This window comes from Perognathus longimembris, chromosome 26, assembly GCF_023159225.1.
Source record: "Perognathus longimembris pacificus isolate PPM17 chromosome 26, ASM2315922v1, whole genome shotgun sequence".
Classification (NCBI taxonomy): Eukaryota; Metazoa; Chordata; class Mammalia; order Rodentia; family Heteromyidae; genus Perognathus; species Perognathus longimembris.
The window spans coordinates 9,534,606-9,556,035 of NC_063186.1; the positions used below are offsets into that span (position 1 = coordinate 9,534,606).

At 53.8% G+C, this 21,430-nt stretch overlaps 1 protein-coding gene across 3 annotated transcripts; it reads left to right on the forward strand.

Moving 5' to 3' along the window:
* Positions 1-618: 618 nt before the first annotated feature.
* On the forward strand, positions 619-19,128 carry Pfkfb4 (6-phosphofructo-2-kinase/fructose-2,6-biphosphatase 4). Of its 3 annotated transcripts, none has more exons than XM_048334599.1 (14): positions 619-689; positions 8,729-8,845; positions 9,007-9,103; positions 10,878-10,944; positions 12,096-12,170; positions 12,554-12,610; positions 12,944-13,065; positions 13,616-13,823; positions 14,455-14,601; positions 15,014-15,118; positions 16,465-16,594; positions 16,740-16,802; positions 17,381-17,445; positions 18,623-19,128. In XM_048334599.1, the coding sequence occupies exons 1-14, from the start codon at positions 626-628 to the stop codon at positions 18,680-18,682; spliced, it is 1,377 nt and encodes a 458-aa protein (XP_048190556.1). In that variant the 5' UTR covers positions 619-625; the 3' UTR covers positions 18,683-19,128. The 3 variants fall into 3 exon arrangements, with proteins under 3 accessions (XP_048190556.1, XP_048190557.1, XP_048190555.1); XM_048334600.1 differs by lacking the exon at positions 619-689 and adding an exon at positions 2,366-2,556; XM_048334598.1 differs by lacking the exon at positions 619-689 and adding an exon at positions 5,272-5,444.
* The last annotated feature ends 2,302 nt before the right edge of the window (positions 19,129-21,430 follow it).

Consider the following 21,430-nt stretch of genomic DNA (forward strand, 5'->3'; position numbering starts at 1 on the left):
TGTGTGTGTGTGTGTGTGTGTGTGTACACGCACCTGGGCATTATCTCTATGCTTTGTAACTCAAGGCTGGTACCCTACCACTGGAGTTACAGCTCCGATTCCAGCTTTTTTTTTTTTTTTTTTTTGGTGGTTCACTGGAAATTAAGAGTCTCACCGACTTTCCAGCCCGGGGCTGGCTTCAGACAATGCCGCTCAGATCTCAGCCTCCTGAGTAGCTAGGATGACAGGGCTGAACCACCAGCCCTGCCAACGCACCCTCTTTTCACTGACCTGATCCCCTTACTTAGGAAGTAGTAGGTTTTGCCTGATCTTACATTTCCCTCCCTCCCTCCATTACTAGGCTGGAGCTAGAAATGACTTCCTGAGACACTCCGGAATAGGGCAGATCTTGAGCAGCCCTGACAGGACAGAGAGAGGCCATAATGAGCAAGTGTGGCTGCTTGCCTGTCGGGGAGGCCCCTGTGAATTGCCCAGTGGAAAGCAGCCTTGGGGGTGGGGGTGGGTGGGAAGGGGGGCGGGCCTAGCACGTCAGGAGAGGTGGGGCTGCTCGGGGGCGGGGCTAACCCTCCTCCTCCCCAAGCTGTAAGGAGGGGGGGTCGGTGGCCCTGGCCAGTTCAGTGCCAGGATGGACAGAGGCACTTTAGGATGTTGCTCTCTGACTGACCCAGGGCCATTGACTAGCAGACAGGGTAGGTATGGGGGAGGGAGGGAGAAGGGCGGGGAGGGAAGGAATTGGGAAGAGACCTGGGGGGGGGGAGGCAGTGAAAGAGCCGCTGGAGGGGGAGTGAGGATGTTGGGAGGGTCTCTCTGTGTATAAGGGGTGTGGGGGGGCACCAGCCTGCCAGTGGCCTGTAAAGGAGGTTAACACTGTGGCCTTACAGAAGAGAGGGGGGCTGGGCTGGTGGGGGGGGGGACTATAAATAGTGCCTTCCTTCAGCCAGGAGGAGGGACAGCCAGCTGGACTGCTTTGAGGCCGTCCCACACTGCCCCTTACTGGCCCCCCTCCAAAGGGGTCATGTTCATCTAGGCCCACCCCCCCCCCCCCACACACACACATACACACACACCCAGGGTCACCCCGTGTTTTGGAGAGTTCAAGGGAATTGTTTAGGAAGTTAATCCTGTGGTGTGACTTGCTGTGTGCCCGGTTCTAAGCCCCTTGGGCCACTGACTGTATACTTTTACTTGCTCGTGACTTCTTTCTCTGGGCTGGTTCTGCATCCCTTTGAGCACCTACAGGATGCCCCTCGCCAGGCTGGAAGCAGGAAGTATGCAGATCAGGATTTACAGGCTGCTTCTAACTATCATTCTCAACCCCCCTCCCCTCCCCAAGATGGAAGGGCACAGAGAGAGAGAGAGAGAGAGAGCTAGGCCCAAGGGGCTCGTGGGGGATAATGGTTTTCCTGGAAATGCAAGAGGAAGGTGAGGACTAATGGGAACTTCCCTGAGCTCAGCCACACAATCAGTCATCTTGGGTGGGGGAAACAAAGAGGAAGGGAGGCGAGAGAGAATGGCAGGCCTAGCCTGTGTCTCTGTGCCCATGTCTGGATGCAAAGCTAGTGTGTGTGTGTTTGTATGTGCATCTGTGTATGCACATCCCCACTTGTGTAACGTGGCTGTATGAGTTCCTGTGGCACTCACTGAGGCTCTTAGCTCCTAGTTGTTTGTTGGTTGGTTGGTCCTGGGGCTTGAACTCAGGGCCTGGGCCCTGTCCCTGAGCTCTTCAGCTCAAGGCTAGCCCTCTACCACTTGAGCCACAGCTCCACTTCTGGTTTCCTGGTGGTTCACAGGAAATCAGCGTCTCATGGACTTTCCTGCCCAGGCTGGCTTTGAACTGTGATCCTCAGATCTCATCCTCCTGAGTAGCTCGAGTGCCCAGCTTGCTCCTGGGTCTTTCTGCTGTGAATGGTGGAGTGTGGGTTGGGTCAGGATGGAGAAGCAGATATCCAGCCTGGAAAGAGGGAATCTTGAGAACTGAAAAGCTGAGGACTTTGATCGCCCCATGGCTTCTCGCCTGGGACACTAGGAGGCCGTCCAGTGGTCAGAGGAGAGGGAACACTAGCAGTCAAACCAGGCTGAGCCAGCCAGGATCAGATGGGAGGAAGCTGAGCTAATCCTCTTCACTCGAGTGGACCCTGACACCCCAGTACACTTCCATACCTGGACAGGATAGTTGGTGTACTTTAAGGTGTCCTGGGGAGAGACAACCGTGTGTGTGTGTGTGTGTGTGTGTGTGTGTGTGTGCCAGTCAGTATAAGGATTGAAATTAGGATCCGAGTGCTGCCCCTTGGATTTTTCTCTCAAAGCTGGCACTCTACCACTTGGGCCACAGCTCCACTTCCCGCGATTCTTGGTGGTTCATTGGGATAAAGAGTCTCCTAGACTTCCCCGCCTTCAAACCAGCATCCTCAGATCTCAGCCTCCTGAGTAGCTAGGATGACAGGCGATCTCCTAATGTCAAGGAAGCAGAAAGCAAGGAGGGCCTTCTGCTAGATGGAACAAGCAAGAACCAGGGCGTGGAAATGAAAAGTGTGGTAATCGTGCAAAGTGTGGGAGGTGAGATTTTTTTTTTAATAGGCTGGGAGTTGAGCTGAGTCTTTTTCCTGCACCGTGGGCTGGCTCTGTGATATTGGGACCATTTCCCCCACCCCCACTCTGCCCCAGCGTGGACCTTCCATTTCCTATCTAAGAAATGAGAACTGGGGAATATCCATAGATCAAATATAGATTGTTCTTCCTTTTTTTTTTTTCTTTTGCCACTCCTGGGGCTTGAACTCAGGGCCTAGGTGCTATCCCTGAGATTCTTTTGCTCTTTTGCTAGCACTCTACCCCTTGGGCCACAGTGCCACTTCTGGCTTTTTCTGTGTGTATGTGGTGCTGAGGAATCAAACCCAGGGCTTCATGTATGCTAGGCGAGCACGCTACCACTGAGCCACCTTTCAGTTGCTTGTATGGACTTCGGAGGGTGTGTCTGGGTCAGTCCAGGGGCATCTGGGCTGGAGTGGGAGGCACAGAGATACAGCATTTCCTAGGAACCAGGCTCAGACTGGATGTGGACATAGCCCTAACCCTTCTTCCTTGCCCTGCCCTCAGTACCCCTAATTCCTGACTAACATCAAGGATTCTGGGGGAAGAGGAGAAGGGGCAAGCCTCACGAGGTGGATGTTAGAGGAGCCATGAGTGTTGGGGGTTGGGAAGGGTGGGGTGCGAGGTGGTGAGCTTTTGGAAGCCATAGTGGTTTCAAGGTGGCCTTGAAAGTGTGCAAGAGGCAAACAGGAGTGTTAAGGGATCGGGGCAGGTAGTCATAAAAGACTCCGGGGCCATTATGAGCTTTCCGATGGGTGTGATCCCAGCTCCTGCAGTGTTTTTACCTCCTACCTCCTCTGGGGAGTGGAGCTAGGATCCTGTAACAGGAGAATGAGGAAGGAGGAAATGGTGGATCCTGCCTTGATAGGGATTTTCCCCGGGTTAGACACAGCTACAGCTGGTTTCAGGGAAGATCCAGGTGACCTTGGAGCATCTTCATTTGCTGTGCAGTCGGCTGTGTCACCTCCATGTCAATGGTCCTTGTCACCCTCTGAAGAGTTGGATCAGGAGTTGAAGGGCTGACTCAAGGCAGGGAGGTAGCAGGAAGCACTTGGGAAGGGGTGTGGTGCCTACTACGAATGAGGTCAGGTTTGTTCTGCATGTCTCCAGCTCCTTGGACAGAGGGAACTTGTGAATAATAGGACCCAGCCAAAAATGGGGTGGTGGAGGACATCGCTAGAGGGCAGTGTTGGGAGAGCTAGGGTAGAAAGTATTCAGTTTGGATAGGTGGGGCTGGGTAGAAATGGAACGTAGGTGCCTGCTGAGGTCATTAGCGGAGGCCAAATAGGGGACAGGGTCCCCCGAGCTCCTAAGTTTCTGGATCTATCTCTTGCCTACAGTGCATTTTCAAAGAGGGGTGGGAGATCATAGAATGGATTTCTCAGCCGTTGACTTGTCTTGTGCCAGTCCTGGGGCTCGAACTCAGGGCCTGGGCGCTCTCCCTGAGCTTCTTTTTACTCAAGGCTAGCGCTCTTACCACTTGAGCCGCAGCGCCACTTCCGGCTTTTTCTCTGTCTGTGGTACTGAGGAATCGAACCCAGGGCTTCATGTCTAGGAGGCAAGCACTCTACCACTAGGCCATATTCCCAGCCCCGTTTTTTATTATGATTTTTGGTTGTGGGGCTCGAACTCAGGGCCTGGGCCCTGTCCCCGGAGCTCTTTTGCGCAAGGCCACTTTGAGCCACAACAGCCGCTTCCCTAGCATTTTTAATCTACCACAAAGATCTTGTAATATTGATGTCCACACCCTATTGCCCCCACGAAGGGACAGAGCTGCATTAAAACATTAAAAAAAAAAAAAAAAGGACACGCTGATCCCTATAACTTCCCTTGGTAAGAATGAAACCCTGGAAAGAGAATTCAGATCCTGCCAGGGCATATTATATTAATGAGTCTCCAGATAACTTGGTCACATGATCACATGCACTTGTTCCAAGTAGGTGAGGGTTTAACTCCGGCTCCCCAGAGACTAACACCAGGTAAACACCATCCACTCGGAGATTTGTCCCATGTCTCTGTCCATGACGCAGGGAGGGCTGAGTGTGGGTCACTCCCGGACTCCCCGGGGGGCTCGGGGCAGAAAGGCGGGGGGGAGACCAGCGGGACGCCCGGGTGATCAGAGCCCAACGCCAGGACCCAGCCTGGTCTCAGGTCCAGCCCTGGCCGGGCCGAGGGGGCGGGGAAACCGCGCAAGCCCCGCCCCAGGCCCCGCCTCCGACCTTGTCGCTCAACCAGAAGCGGAAGCCCAAGTAGCCTCCGAGGCGGGGCTGCATCGGCGCGGGGAGGGCGTGGCTTATGCAAATCGACGCAGTCGAGGTCGAATGTGATAACGGTATGGGAGGGCGAAGAGGCGGGCCTACGTAAATCCGGGTCTTGAGCAACTTGGGAGGTGAGCATGCGCCGTCTCATTCTTGGCCTGAGGGAGAGGTGCGCTGCGTTCCAAAATAAATAAATTGAATGAATGAATGAGGGGAGGTGCGCATGCGCGCCAGCAGGCGAGCCCCGCCCTTCCCTCCCCTGATGGGGGGTGGGGCCTGGTTAGTGGGCGGGCCCCGTGTGAAGATGGACAGGTGTGGCGGCGGCTCGGAGAGGGGCGTGGCCCGAGGGGGCGGGGCCTCGCGGTGGCCCGAGGCGGCCCAGCTGCTGCTGCTGCTGCTGCTGCTGCCGCGGTTGCCGGGCGGCTGGGTCTGAGGGAAGCGGCGGCGGCGGCGGCGGCGGCGGCGGCCCGGGTCGCGCTCCATCCACGCATCCCGGTCTGGGGATGGCGTCCCCACGCGAGTTAACCCAGAACCCCCTGAAGAAGATCTGGATGCCGTATAGCAATGGGCGGCCCGCTCTGCACGCCTGCCAACGTGGTGGTGAGATGGGGGGGGGGGGGAAAGGAGAAAGAGAGAGCGAGCGCGGGACGTGGGTGGGTGGGTGGCCGACGACCTGGGCACGGGGTGTGGGGGACACGGGTGATGGCAGGGGAGCCGGGACCGGTGGGGGCTGAGGGCCGGTGAGGCCGTGCTGACAGGGGTGTGTGGTGGCCCGGAGGGTGGGGGGGCACCGCAGGGGGGGGGACGGGTATCCCGTGGCCATCTCCCTTTCACTGGGGCAAGTGGGGGCCACCATCATCGTGGGTCCCTTTGTCCCCCTGTTGTGTCCCCCCCCTCGCTGGGAGGGCCCCCTCTCCCCGGGCCCCTATAGGAAGAGTGGGCAGGTGGTCTGGGGTGTGGGGGGGGGATTGCTGTCTGTGACCCCAGGCAAGACCCCTGACCTCTCTGACCCCAGAACTTTGCCAGGCCCAAGCCCAAGGCCTGATCATAAATACCCTTAGGCCTGACAACCACAATTGGGAAGAACTTTAGAGAAGTAAGATTGTACCTGTTGTGGTCAGTCTGGATCGGCCATGAGGGCACACCCACTGCTGACTTATCTTTATTTATTTACTTATTTACTGGTGCTGGCCCTGGGGCTGGAACTCCAGGCCCTGGGCACTGTCTTGCTAGCGCTTTACCACGGGGAGCCACAGTTTCCTTTCCAGTTTGCTGGTGGTTCCTTTGAGATCCGAGTCTCTTGACTTTCTTGCCCTGTTAGCTTCGAACTGTGATCCTCAGATCTCAGCCTCCCCCAGTAGCTTGGATTCTAAGTGTGAGCCGCTCCCCCTTGGCCTGACCCATTCCAGAAACCTCCACCTAGATTCACAGCTGAAAGGCAAAAAACTGCAGGGTGAAAGTCTCCCAGAGCTGCAGAAATGTGTGTGGAATGGGTGCGAAATGATCTACCTCTCCTGTGAACCTCCATGGTTAATCCACTACCCTTGGCTTTCTGCTTGTCTTTAAAGGAGTCTGCTGCACCTTTTCTTACAACCAGGGAGAAGAACCTTTTTTGTTGTTGTTGTTGTTTCAGGAGTAACTGAAACATTGTTATGAATTTGCAACATGGCAAAGCCCTGGGAGAACATGGAGTCCCATTGGTGGCACAGATAAACAGAGATCAGAAATTGTGCTGTGCCAGGTTCTCCTTCACACCCCAACCTCTGCTTTGTGTGATAAGGGAAGGGAGTGAGCTCCGGCTGGTGTGTGTAGACCTTCTGAGGTCAAGACTTTGACCCTGAGGTGCACAGAACAGCGAGGTGTGTGTATCTGTGATCATACTATGAGTTCTGGTAGGAGGTGGCCATGATCCATAAACACAATGAGTTCTTTTGTTGTTGTTGCTGTTGGTGGTAGGACTTGAACTCAGGGCCTGGATGCTGTCCCTGAGCTCTTGTGTTCCAGGCTAGTGAGTGCTCTTCTTCCTATGTGGGCATAAGACTAGTATGTTCTTTAGGACAACAGGAGGCCTCTCAGGATAGAGCCACCATGCCTCCTTGCTCTATACATTCATTTATTCATTTATGTGTATTTATTTATGCCAACACTGGGGCTTGAACTCAGGTCCTGGGCACTGTCCTTTAGCTGTTTTTTGTTTTGTTGTTTGTTTTTTGCTCAAAGGGAGTGCTCTACCACTTTGAACTACAGCTCCCCTTCTGGCTGTTTTTTGGGTGTCCCACGGACTTTCCTACTGGGGCTGGCTTTGAACTCTGATCTTCGGATCTCAGCCTCCTGAGTAGCAAGGATTTCAGAGGCCCCACATCTGGCTCCGGGCTGCTTTATTTTTAATAAAGAGCTCTTCCTTTCCCAGCTTGGCTTAGGAGAGAGGAAGCAAGATGGCAGGTCAGGAATTGATTGTGGAATCCACTCCAGGGACTTGTGGCTGCCCCTTTGGTCCCATAGAAGGATCCAGAATTGAGTAGGATGACACTGTCTCTTGCCACAACAACTCAGGCCTTTGGGCTCCTAGCGCTTTGATAACCTACAAGTAGATTTACAGGAAATGAAAGAAAGAAGGAAGCCATGGCAATCTGTCCTCAGATTTCCTTCCTCATTTGTCTGGGTTAGAGGTCTTGCCTCCCCAGTCCTATTTGCTTAGTAGTTGTGTGCCTGTGAGCTCAGAGCTGTAGCCCCGGCTAAGCTTTTTGAGGGCTGTAGCATGTTCCCTCTTTACCCTGCCTGTTTGTAATTTCCCCACAGTTGAGATAGGCTCTGTATTGTTGTGAATATGTGTGTGAACTTTGATTTATCTGCAGGGCCATTTCTTGGCAGCTTATCTTAAAAGACCAGAGATGATAGCTCATTTATTACCTTGTTTTTGTGCCCAGGCCTGTTAGACTACCCTGTCTACTGCTCACTTGGCTTTTTTTTTTTCTTTTTTTCTTAATGCCCGGAGCGTGAACTCAGGGACTTGACACTATCCCTGAGCTTCTTTTTGCTCAAGACTAACACTCTACCACTTGAGCCACAGCGCCACTTCCGGCCATTTCTGTGTATGTGGTGCTGAGGAATCGAACCCAGGGCTTCGTGCATGTTAGGCAAATACTCTACCACTACATTTCCTCATTTAAGGCCATGTCCCAGGTCGGGTCACATTGGCAAGGGAATCCTAGGTCCCCCCCACCTCCCTCTGTGAGCAGAGTCCTGGCCTCTATGCTGGGCCCCACGTGGGACTAGCTTCTGGTCTCCATGGGCTAAGTCTCAAGTGCACTCAACACAGTCTACGGTGCCTGTGTGTTTAGCCTGTTGCTAAGGCAAGCAGAGGCTCTGTCTTCCCAGAAGCCTGCTGGCTTTCCACACAAGTAGAGGGGCTGTTATCCCATTTTACAGATAAGCACATCAAAGCTCCCAGTTTCCAGTAAAGGATCACAGTCCAGATAAGTACTGGGGGGGCTCACGCCTGTCATCCTAACCATTCAGGAGGCTGAGATCTGAGCATTGTGGTTCGAAGCCAACCAGGGCAGGAAAGTCCCTGAGACTCTGATCTCCAATCAACTACTCAGATAAAAGCCAGAAATGGTGCTGTGGCTCAAGTCATAGAGCACAGCACAGAGAGGCTCAGCAACTGAGCCCAGGCCCTGAGTTCAAGCCCCAGTTCCCAGCCTCTTGAGTCGCTGGGATTACAGGCGTGAGCCACCAATGCCATGTTATTATTATTTTTAATGAGAAGCAGGCACTGACTAGATCTTGCTGGATCTAGGTGGGTTCTGAGGCTGGGAGACCACAGGCAAGGAGGTGGGGAGGGCTGCCACCCTATTTAACCCCGTGCCCGGCTTGCTTTCCAGTTTGTATGACCAACTGCCCGACCCTCATTGTCATGGTAGGCCTGCCTGCCAGGGGCAAAACCTACATTTCCAAGAAGCTGACTCGATACCTGAACTGGATCGGCGTGCCCACGCGGGGTGCGTCTCTGAGGGGATTGGGGCCTGGGGAGGGGGGGAGGAAGGGGGAGAAGAGGCTGGGTGGGGTGGGCAGGGCCTGGAGAAAGGCTTCCCGATCCAGGAAAAAGAGGAGGATTGCTTTTCTGTTGAACGCTGAGCTTTCTCCTCCCCCCCCCCCCCAGAATTCAATGTGGGCCAGTATCGCCGGAATATGGTGAAAACATACAAATCGTTTGAGTTTTTCCTCCCAGACAATGAAGAAGGCCTGAAAATCAGGAAGTAAGTGTGTTGGGATGGGCGGGGGGAGGGGAGGGGTCAAGGTGTCCCCTGTTGAGAAGGGTCCGTGGGGAATCAGCCTCTGGGGCTGAGCGGTTGGGTGACACTTAGCTGCTTCTGCACCCTAGCTATGGAGCTGAGAATGTGGCTCAGTGGTAGAGTTGCTTGCCTAGCATGCAGGAAGCCCTGGGTTCGATTCCTTAGTGCTACAAGAAGCCAGAAGTGGCGCTGTGGCTCAAGTGGCAGAGTGCTAGCCTTGAGCAAAAAGAAGCCAGGGACAGTGCTCAGGCCCTGAGTTCAAGGCCCAGGACTGGCAAAAGAAAAAAAAAGAAAACACAAAGAGTCTCATGGACTTTTCCTTTCCTGGGCTGAGGTGCCTCAAATGTCAGCCTTCTGAACAGCTAGGATTACAGGCAGACATGAGCCATCTGTGCCTAGCTTATGCTGTTGGGAGGGGGGGTGTTGTTGTTGTTTTCGGGTCCTGGGGCTTGAACTCAGGGCCTAGGTGCTGTCCCTGAGCTTCTTTGTCTCAAGGCTAGCACTCTACCCCTTGAGCCACAGCACCACTTCTGGCTTTTTCTGTATATGTGGCACTGAGGAATTGAACCCATGGCTTCCTGCATGCTAGGCGAGCACTCTACCCCTAGGCCATATTCCAAGCCCTTTGGGGGTGCTTTTGAAAGGTCTTATGTGGATTAGGAAGTCCCCCTTAGTGGGATGGCAGGATGGGATTCCACCAAGCTGGGGTGTCTGTGGGGAAAGGTGCTTAGCTCAGCCTGGAGCCAATCTCTCCCTTCCCTTTTCCTCTTGGAGCGGTGCCTCCTGGAGCTCTGCCAGCCTAGGGTGTCAGAGACCAGTTCTGGGCTCAGCCATTAGCAAAGAGCAATAGCCCCAGTGACTTCCCCAAATCTACAGGGGGATGGGTTGCCCCAGACAGCTGCGAATCCCACATCTGACCACCAGGGGGCAGCAGTTCCCCGCTGTAGGACTTGGACAGCCGGCTGTGTTTACCCCCTGTATTCCTGGGGTCCAGCAAGGATGAGGCACAAAGAAAGGGGGCTCTGACATTCAGATTGCTGGGGTTAACTCAAAGCTGGCTGGTTCTGGGCTTGAACTCAGGGCCTGGGCACTGTCCCTGAGCTTTTTTTTTCTTTTGCTCAAGGCTAGCACTCTCCCACTTATGTCATAATGCCTCTTCTGGCTTTTTCTGAGTAGTGTAATGGAGATAAGAGTCTCCTGGGGGCTTTTCTGCCCAGGCTGGCTTTGAACCGGGATCCTCAGATCTCAGCCTCCCGAGTAGCTAGGATGACAGGTGTGAGCCACCAGTGTCCAGCTCCTCCTTAACTTCTTAGAACAGTTAGAAGTTATCCCAAGGAAAGAGAAGAAAACATGGGAAAAAAGAAAATAGGACAGGCACTGGGGGCTCACGCCTGTCATCCTTGCTACTCAGGAGACTGACATCTGAGGATCATGGTTCAAAGCCAGCCTAAGCTGGAGAGTCCATGAAACCCTTATCTCCAATGAACCACCAGAAAACCGGAAGTGGCGCTGTGGCTCAAGTGGTAGAGAGCTAGCCTTGAGTGAAAGAGCTCAGGGACAGCACCCAGGCCCTGAGTTCAAGCCCCAGGACACACACACACACACACACACACACACACACACACACACACACACACAATTGGCCCTGTTGCTGGCCCTCTCCTATCTTTCAAGTGTGTCGCTTCTTTCCTGCAGCTGCATTGAGTATTTATTGCGCTCTGTGTTTTCTGTTCTGAAGGCAATGTGCCCTGGCAGCCCTCTGCGATGTCCGGCGGTTCCTCAGCGAGGAGGGGGGACACGTGGCAGTAAGTATGGCACCCCAAAAGTTGATATTGGGAGACATGGAAGTCCTCCCACTTACCCAGAATGCCTCTGGGTGCCAGAAGTCAAGGCTAGCACAATGCCTACTTGTTTCACACGTGTGATTTCTCCTGGCGTGGATCAGCTGAGACCCGGGAAGGGACTTTACCTGCCAGCTAAACCCCAGTCCAAAGGGAGGGTGGGGTCCAACCGAGCTGGGGTATCTGGGTGGGGGGGGGCGGCAAAGCTATATAACTCAGCCCCCAATTGTATCCTCTCTTCCATTTTTTTTTCCAGTCCTGGGGCTTGAACGCTGGGCCTGAGCACTGTCCCTGGCTTCTTTTTGCTCAAGGCTAGCACTCTACCACTTGAGCCACAGTGCCACTTCTGGCATTTTCTATGTATGTGGAGCTGGGGAATTGAACCCAGGGCTTCATGTATATGAGTCAAGCACTCTTGCCACTACGCCATGTTCCCAGCCCCCTCTCTTCCATTTTCCTTTGTGGGTTTTCTTTTTGTTTTTTTGGGTTGGTTGTAAAGCTTGAACTCCCAACCGGGGTGCTGTCCCTGTTTTTTTTCCACTCAAGCCTAGTGCTCTACCACTTGAGCCACAGTGCCACTTCCGGTTTCCTGGTGGTTCATTGGAGATGAGAGTCTCACGGACTTTCCTGCCCAGGCTGACTTCGAACCTCCATCCTCAGATCTCAGCTAGGATGACTGGTGTGAGCATCTGAATTTTTTTTTTTTTTGGCCAGTCCTGGGCCTTGAACTCAGGGCCTGAGCACTGTCCCTGGCTTCCTTTTGCTCAAGGCTAGCACTCTGCCACTTGAGCCACAGCGCCACTTCTGGCCGTTTTCTGTATATGTGGTGCTGGGGAATCGAACCCAGGGCCTCATGTATACGAGGCAAGCTCTCTTGCCACTAGGCCATATCCCCAGCCCTGAATTTTTTTTAAAGATTAACTAAGTATTTACAATGTTGAGAGGAAAATGAGAGAAACAAGATAAAATTAGAGATGAAGTCTAGTCTGTGTGACAGGAATTATGCAAATAAGTTTGTAGAAAGTGGCCGACGTGGTTTATCAAAGAAATATTGTCAGGCCTCTACCTTTTTCCCATTAAGCCTGGAGGCTAAAGTAACCCCAGTTTTGTCCTAGGTGTTTGATGCAACCAATACCACCCGGGAACGAAGAGCCACCATCTTTAATTTTGGGGAACAGAATGGCTACAAGGTAAGTCTTCTCCCATCTCAGGCATATCCAGGCCCTTTGGATATGGGGCTCCTTTTAGAGCCTTACTGAGATGCATGCAGGACACTGGTGGGACTCATCCTAGTGACTCAGGAGGCTGAGATCTGAGGATGGAGGTTCAAAGCCAGCCAGGGCAGGAATGTCTGTGAGATTCTTATCTCCCATGCACCACCAGGAAACCAGAAGTGGCGCTGTGGCTCAAGTGGTAGAGGGCTAGCCTTGAGCAAAGGAGCTTAGGGGCAATCCTGAGTTCAAGCCCCATGACTGACTCCTTGGAGGGGAGGAAAAATCCCAGAGTAGACATCCGGCCATGTCTATGCCTCCTTCCTCCCTGCTCACCCAGATGCTTCTGCCCTTTGCCACAGACCTTCTTCGTGGAGTCCGTCTGCGTGGACCCTGAAGTCATCGCTGCTAACATTGTGGTGAGTGGCGGGTCCCGCCTAACGGAAGTCGGTCTGGGCCTATGAACTTCCGCCCTGGGTATGGGCTCATATCTGGGTTGACTCTTTTTTTTCTTTTGCCAGTCCCAGGTCTTGAACTCAAGGCCTGAGCACTGTCCCTGAGCTTCTTTTGCTCAAGGCTAGCACTCTACCACGTGTGCCACAGCGCCACTTCCGGCTTTTTCTGTATATGTGGTGCTGAGGACTCAAACCCAGGGCTTTGTGCATGGGAGGCGAGCACTCTACCACTAGGCCACCTTCCCCGCCTCCTGTCACCTTGCTTTCCTCCCTCTCTTCTGTGTCTGGCTCGGGCAGCAAGTGAAGCTGGGCAGCCCGGACTACGTGAACCGGGACAGCGACGAAGCCACGGAGGACTTCATGAGGCGCATTGAATGCTACGAGAACTCCTACGAATCTCTAGATGAGGATCTGGACAGGTGAGGCACGACAGCAGCCCGGCCTGTGATGACAACTCCCCGTGGGGCTGGCGGGGGGGGGGGGGGGGCGCCTCCAAAAGCAGAGAAGGAGCCAGGGTGCTGGTGGCTCCCGCCTGTCATCCCAGCTACTCAGGAGGCTGAGATCTGAGGGTTGAGGTTCCAAGCCAGCCTGGGCAGGAAAGTCCCAGAGACTCTTCTTTCCAATCAATCGCAGAAGAAACCGGAAGTGGCGCTGTGGCTCAAGGGGTAGAGTGCTAGCCTCGAGTCAAAGAAGCTCAGGGACAGTGCCCAGGCCCTGAGTTCAAGCCCCAGGACTGGCCAAATGGTGCCTAACCATGACCCACCGTTTTGGAAGCAGGAAGGGCACAGGGCACCGCCCACAAGGCTTTGTCTGTGGGTGCGCCCTGGGGTTTGTTCCTGTTTCATCTGCACCCCTCGCCCATCAGCCAGAAATAGGATGCTAAGGCTTTGCAGCTGCTTCCTGTAGCTGGCCAGGTGGAGCCAAGTCCCTGACCCCAATCATAATCTCTCCCCCCCCCCCCCTGCAAAGGGAGCTCTCCTACATCAAAATCATGGACGTGGGGAAGAGCTACGTGGTGAATCGCGTGGCCGATCACATCCAGAGCCGGATCGTGTATTACCTCATGAATATCCACGTGACTCCCCGCTCCATCTACCTCTGCCGGCATGGAGAAAGCGAGCTCAACCTCAAGGGCCGGATCGGAGGGGACCCGGGACTGTCCTCCCGAGGCAGAGAGGTCCGTGTGTGTGTGTGTGCACATGTGTGTACCTGGCCGTCCATACTTCTGGGTGTGTGTTCACCAGCCTTGAGACGCAGTTAACAAACATGAGCCCGGGCGCTGGTGGCTCACGCCTGTCATCCTAGATACTCAGGAGGCTGAGATCTGAGGATCGAGGCTGGAGGCCAGCCCAGGCAGGAAAGTCCACAACACTCTCCTCTCTGATGAAACCACCAGAAAACCAGAAATGGCGCTGTGGCTCATGTGGTAGAGCGCTAGCCTTGAGCAAAAAGAGCTTAGAGACAGCACCCAGGCTCTGAGTTCAAACCCCAGGACTGACAAACATAAAACAAGAGTGTAGCTAATGGCTCTGCCACAGGCGAGAGGCACATTGAGGCTTTGATGTGTGGATTGTACACTGTAGGACACAAGGATGGGGTGGGTGGGATTAAAGGAAACGACTGGAAGTGTGGTGTGTGTGTGTGTGTGTGTGTGTGTGTGTGTGTGTGTGGTGTGTGTCTGTGGCATGTCCAGGAAATTATTCTGAGAGGCAGAGCATGGCAGCTATTGGGGGGGGGGGGGGAACGACAGATCTTTAGAGGGCAACCCCAGAATCTGTGGGTGAGAATTTGCTTGTCACGTGTTTCAGTTTGCCAAGAGCCTGGCCCAGCTCATCAGCGACCAGAACATCAAGGATCTGAAGGTGTGGACGAGCCAGATGAAACGGACGATTCAGACAGCCGAGGCGCTGGGGGTCCCCTATGAACAATGGAAGGTCCTCAACGAGATTGATGCGGTACCCAGCCCTTCCCTCCTCTTCCTTTCCTGGCCACAGAGCTCTGGGCCCAGGGAAAATGTGTGTGTGTGTGTGTGTGTGTCCGTGTGTGTCCTGGGGCTTGAAGTCAGGGCCTGGGCACTGTCCCTGAGCAATTCTGCTCAAGGTTAGCACTCTACCACTTGAGCCACAGCGCCACTTCCGGTTTTCTGGTGGTTCCTTGGAGATCAGAGTCTCATGAACTTTCCTACCCAGGCTGGCTTTGAACCTTGATCCTCAGATCTCAGCCTCCTGAGGAGCTGGGATGACAGGCGGGAGCCACCAGCACCCTGCTCGTTGAAGCGCTTTCAATGGATCTCCCCTGTCCCCCTCCCCCCAGAATCGCCCCTCCCCCCACAGCGTGGTGGGTGACCATGGCCGTGCGTCTCCCTAGGGTGTCTGTGAGGAAATGACGTACGAGGAAATCCAGGATCATTATCCACTGGAGTTTGCCCTGCGGGATCAGGACAAGTACAGATACCGGTACCCCAAAGGAGAGGTAAGTGGGGTTTGGGGGCCTAGTCCTCAGACCTGCTGCCTGCCAGGGAGCACTACGCAGGGAGCACCACCCAGGGAGCACTACGCAGGGAGCACTTCCTGTGTCCACCTGGCTCCAGGAGCCCACCCTGGGAATGGGTTTCCAGGCCAGGCCTCCAGTTCTGAGAGCCATCCGATCTCACAGAGGGATGGAGAGTTGGGAAGGGCAAGGGCCTGAGGCATCCACAGGGTTTGGTCTTCTGAGGACCCCTAGAGATGGCGGCTCACAGCCCCCCACTAGCTATTCCCCAGGTGGTTCCCTTCCGCAAGGATCCTCGAGGGCTGGGGTTATAGCCTAGTGGCAAGAGTGCCTGCCTCGGATACACGAGGCTCTAGGTTCGATTCCCCAGCACCACATATACAGAAAATGGCCAGAAGCGGCGCTGTGGCTCAAGTGGCAGAGTGCTAGCCTTGAGCGGGAAGAAGCCAGGGACAGTGCTCAGGCCCTGAGTTCAAGGCCCAGGACTGGCCAAAAAAAAAAAAAAAAAAAAAGGATCCTCGAGCGGCTTGGACCTTTGGCTTTCCTCTGCATGTCTCCACTTGCCACAGGATGGGGGGAGCAGATGCTGATGTCTGTGTAGCTCCAAGTGCCATCTCCAGCCTGGCTCCACTTCTAGAACCTTCCCCAGATAGACAGGATCACTATACACCACACTTACATTGATTCCCTTCCCTTAGCCAAGACTCTGGTCAACCCAGGCCCCAAATCAGAAACCACTTGAGCCACAGCTCCACTCCTGGCTTTTTGGGGTGCTTCATTGGAGATCTGAGTCTCAAGGCCTCTCTTGTCTGGGCTGGCTTCAAACCACGATCCTCAGATCTCAGCCTCCGAAGGAGCTAGGATGACAGGTGTGAGCCACCAGAAAACCGGAAGTGGTGCTGTAGCTCAAGTGGTAGAGTGCTAGCCTTGAGCGGAAGAGCTCAGGGACAGCACCCAAGCCCTGAGTTCAAGCCCCGCAACTGATAGAACAGAAAAAAAACCCACAAAATTGTGGACAGAGGAAGCTCACGGTGGAGGGTTTGATGTGGGACCATATGGGCACGGGTGGCCCCTTGGGGTGGGAGCCTGGGGGGGACCAGCCTTCTCATGAGATGAGGTGTATATTGGGGTGTCGTCCTCTTTCCACCCCCCCTCCCCGCTCTCCAGCGCCCCTCTGGAGCCGGGCATCTTGGGGTTCAGCTAGAGGAGGCATTTGTTCTAATCTCCAGAGTGGCAGACTCCAGGGCCATGACCCAGGTTGCGCCCCCCCTAGTTCTAGTCCCAGAGCCCCAACCTCAGGGACATCTTCCCTGCTCTGCCCTTGGCAGTCCTACGAGGACCTGGTGCAGCGGCTGGAGCCGGTCATCATGGAGCTGGAGCGGCAGGAGAATGTGCTGGTCATCTGTCACCAGGCTGTCATGCGCTGCCTTCTGGCCTATTTCCTGGACAAGGCTGCAGGTGACTCGGCTTTGGTGCCTGGGGATGGGGGCGTGGCCGCGGGTGGGCGTGGCCATGGGTGGGCGTGGTCGTGGAGGGAGAGGGCGGGGCTGTCATCCGGGTCTCCCGGCTGGCATGCTAGCCCTTCCTTTCCTTTTCTCTATAGAACAGCTGCCCTACCTCAAGTGTCCCCTGCACACCGTCCTCAAGCTGACCCCGGTGGCTTATGGTGAGCTAAGCTCTGCGTGGCTTCACTTGGGGGTCGCTAGGATCTTGGCTCTCTGCAGAGTTCCATGATTTTCTAGAAATCCCTTGGAAATCGCATGAAGGGCCCATTTCCCCCCCAGCTCTTCCCTTTCTCAATTGTGTGTGTGTGTGTGTGTGTGTGTGTGTGTGTGTGTGTGTGTGTGTGGCACCGCTAGGACTTGAACTCAGGGCTTGGATCCTGTTCCTTTGCTCTTTTCTTTTTGCTCCAGGCTGGTGCTCTACCACTTGAGCCACACCTCCACTTTGGACTTTTTGCTAGTTAGTCAAGGTGCTGGCGGCTCCCGCCTGTCATCCTAGCTCCTCGGGAGGCTGAGATCTAAGGATCGAGGTTCAAAGCCAACTCAGGAAGGAAAGTTCTTGAGACTCATCTCTAATGAACCACCAGAAAACCGGAAGCGGAGCTGTGGCTCAAAGCAAGAGAGCTCAGGGACAGCACCCAGGCCCTGAGTTCAAGCCCAACCATTAACCAAAACAACTGAGACAAGCAGTCCATGTCATACACACCAGGAACCACATGTGCCTTTTATTTTTCTTTGGCAGGTTGTAAAGTGGAATCTATTTTCCTGAACGTGGCAGCGGTGAACACACATCGAGACAGGCCTCAGGTAGCAATGACGTCACGGATGGGCGGGATGGACTCCCCAATCATCAGGGATCCTAGCTGGGGTACTCACCAGAGGGAAACTTGGGTCTTCTTCCCAAGCTGTTTGCCTCGGTGGTGCTGTTGTTGTCCCTTGCTTAGGTGATTCCTCAAGACCCCGCCACCCCTGGGGTTAGGGACGTCTCTGGGGGCTGCTCTACCTGGCTAGGTAATTAGCACCCCAGTTGGGGTGGGGTTCAGTGCTCTGCAAACCCACCATGGAGGTCTAAGCCTGGGCCTTTGCTAACGGGCACTGGTAGTTCAGGCCTGTCATCCAAGCTACTCAGGGGGCTGAGATCTGAGGATCACGGTTTGAAGCCAGCCTGGGCAGGAAAGTCTATGAGACTCTTATTTCCAATGAGTCACCAAAAGACCGGAAGTGGCGCTGTGACTCAAAGTGGCAGAGGGCTAGCCTTGAGCAAAAGCAGCTCAGCGACAGTGCTCAGGCCCTGAGTTCAAGCCCCACGACTGACAAAAAAATATATAAGTAAATAAATAAAATGGTATTACAGAATCCAACACTAAACAGAGCCTTCCCTCCTATCTATCTAGAACACCACCCGTGTTCCCAAAGATTTGGTTTTGTGCCAGTCCTGGGGGCTTGAACTCAGGGCCTGGGCACTGTCCCTGAGCTCTTCAGCTTAAGGTCTAGCGCTCTACCACTTCGAGCCACAGTGCCACTTCCAGCTTTGGGGGTGGTAAATTGGAGATAAAAGTCACAGATGTTCCTGCCCGAGCTGGCTTTGAACCAGGATCCTCAGATCTCTGCCTCCTCTACCCTCTGTGATTCCTGAGGCTAGGCTTATATCCTGGTTATTGCCCAGGCATCATGGCTGAATTTGGCTCAGGCCTAGCCTGGGACCAGGGAAAGTCGGGGGAAGATGGCGGTAGCCGGAGAGCCACAGAAGTGAGTGGGTCACATCTTACACCCCACTGTTGCCATTACACCCCACTGTTGCCATTACACCTCACTGTTGCCATTAGCCACTGTGCCTTAGGAAACTCATGAGTGACTTAGGGCAGATCAGGGTCCAGAATCCTTGTGAAGAAGCGGGGTGGGGGTGGGGGGCCTGGGTGGGGTCCCCTTCCTTCCTGATGCAGGCTCCCCTTTTGGTTTGTCTTTTTTTGCTGTTGTTATACAGAATGTAGACATCTCAAGGCCTCCCGAGGAAGCTCTGGTCACGGTCCCCGCCCACCAGTGACGTCATCTCCACGGTGACCCCCTGGGGCGGGCACTGATTGCTGCAGACAAGGACATTTCAGGTCCCGCTGGAGTTTGCGGGACTAGTGTACAGTCACCCTCCAGGAACGTTCCGGAAGCCGTGCGTGGTGACTCGGTAGCACCCGGAACCCCCTGCTCAGAGCACCTACATCCTTGTTGACACTTGGGTGACAAGGTGGGGTGTGGTGGGCTGACTTGCTGCTAAGAACCCTCCCCTCCCCCAGCCAGACTCGCTGTGTCCCATGGCCTCCCACCCCCAGACTGGCTGCTTTGGGGAAGCCCGTCTCCCCTAAATGTGAAATGAAAACTTCCCACTGGGCCCCGGCTCTAGGAGCGCACGCCTGTAATCCCGGCTCCTCAGGAGGCTGAGCTCTGAGTCTGTGAGACTCTTCTCTTCCAAGAACCTCCCACAAGTCCCAAGTGGAGCTGTGGCTCAAGTGCTAGAGCACCAGCCTTGAGTGGCAAAGCTCAGGGACAGCACTCAGGCCATGAGTTCGAGCCCCAGGTCCAGCACACACACACACAGTTGCTCTGGGATGTCCTAGCTGTCTAGAGTAGACCAGGGGACCCCCCCCCCCTTTCAGGGCCTCTACTGCCCTCTCTATATCCTGCCCATTCCTTCCTGCCACTTACACAAGGCCTTGGATCTGTAGCACTGCCCTGTGTGTGTGGCATTGGTGAACGCCCTGTGCTGTTTGGGGGGGCACGTTGTGATGTTCTAGAAAAGCCAGGTGGCAGTGTTTGCTCCCTTCCTCACCTGCTTCTGTGCCCTGGTCTATGGGGGAAGTCGCTGGACCAAGGCCACTGGAAGACAGGGCAGCTGGTGTCTAACTTTCCTCGTGTGCTCACACCAAAGTGCTCAAGGGGAGACTGGGTCTCCCTTTCCCCAATGCCTGCACTGGCAAAGAGGAAGAGGAAGCTGCCCGCTACTGTCCACACAGGAATGGATGTGCTCGCAGAAACTTGTACTTGCCATGATCGGTTCAGAAAACAACCACAAACTTGTGATCCTATAAAGCCTGTAGTAGCGCATGCCTGTAATCCCGGCTCCTCAGGAGGCTGAGTTGAGGTTCTGCCATTCCCAGCCAGCCTTGGGGTAGGAAAGTCCGTGATCCTCTTCTCTCCACTGAACTGCCACTGTCATTTCGGTCCACGATGACACTCCTAGAGATCACCAAAGCCCCCTGGGAGCAGCCCGGGGACGGGCATGCGCGTGGTGGTCCGCCAGGTTCTAGCTGGGCCAGTTCACTGAAGGTGGGTGGATGGTTTTTTGGCTCTCAGCCACACTTTGCACTGTGTGTCGGCATTCTTGGCAATAAATCCTATTTTCAAAACAATCCCTGAAGGTTGTATTCTGTAGCTGTACCTGAAGGATCGCAGTTCGAAGCCAGCCTAGGTAGGAAAAATCCAGGAGGCTTATCACCAGTGAACCACCAAAAACGCTGGAAGTGGCGCTGTGGCTCAGGTGGTAGAGTGCTAGCCTTGAGCCAGTGAAGCCAGGGACAGTGTCCAGGCCTTGAGTTCAAGCCCCAGGACTGGCAAAAGAAAAATAAATTCAAAGGATGGTGTGTGTCATATTCTCAGCCCTCATTTTGGGTTTATAGACAGGAACATTAGGTTAGCTTTAACTAGAAGAAGAAGTAGGAATTAGGAGCCTGGGGCAAAAGTACACCTAGTTTAAAGAGACCTGGGTTACAGCTGTGGCCTGGTTGGTCATTATCTCAGTTCTGGTTCTTAGGACCAAACTATGGTGGTCATTGAAAGGGAACAATCTGGCTCCCACCTGAATATTCTAGGTAATTATTTTCATTTGGGCATGATTGGTTCTGCAAGGCTCTGCTGTTCTTTGGGGATAAGCTTGAGTCCCTTCTGTCCTAAGGATGTTTTTTTTTGTTTGTTTGTTTGTTTTCATAATTTATAAATTTATGTTTATACAGAAATTTAAAGAACCACATTTTTTGATACATCAAACAACATGAGAGGGACAAAGAAAAAGAAACAACATGGTTAAGTCTCAGAATACATTTGATGATAAAATACAAAAAAGGATAACTTGATAATTCTATTTTTATGAAATAAAAGCAAGATGAATCTATGGTGACAGAAGTCACAATAGTGCTTTTCAAAAAGAGGCAAAATTAATTATGGTGACAAAGGTCAGAATAGTGGTGGGAAGATAAATGGCATGTCCTAAGGATGTTAACCATCGGTTCCATAATATATTGGTTCCATAATATATATACACTTATATATGCACTTATATATGTATATACACACTTATATGTGTATATATACACACTTATATATATAAACACACACCACACACACACACTTTTTTTTTTTTTTGGCCAGTCCTGGGGCTTGAACTCAGGGCCTGAGCACTGTCCCTGGCTTCTTTTTTCCTTTTGCTCAAGGCTAGCACTCTGCCACCTGAGCCACAGCGCCCCTTCTGGCCGTTTTCCATATATGTGGTGCTGGGGAATCGAACCCAGGGCCTCATGTATACGAGGCAAGCTCTCTTGGCACTAGGCCATATCCCCAGCCCCCAGCCCCCAGCCCCCCCCCCCACACTTTTCAATAGACTGAAAGTGGGTTGTCTATGGGCTGAGACTAACACCCTCAGCCTGAGGTTGAAACACTTAATGAGACTGGGAAATTCCGGTCTCTCCTCATGTCTAGCCTCCAGGGTTGGGAAGTTTTAATTACAATGTTTTTTTCGAGACCTCCC

What these genes read in the sequence shown, in the direction of transcription:
- Pfkfb4 (XM_048334598.1), top strand. Translation starts at nt 5,348, where the DNA reads ATGGCGTCCCCACGCGAGTTAACCCAGAACCCCCTGAAGAAGATCTGG. An exon ending in CTAGATGAGGATCTGGACAG is followed by an intron (nt 13,066 to 13,615) that starts GTGAGGCACGAC and finishes CCCCCTGCAAAG; the next exon opens with GGAGCTCTCCTACATCAAAA. An exon ending in ACCGGTACCCCAAAGGAGAG is followed by an intron (nt 15,119 to 16,464) that starts GTAAGTGGGGTT and finishes TGCCCTTGGCAG; the next exon opens with TCCTACGAGGACCTGGTGCA.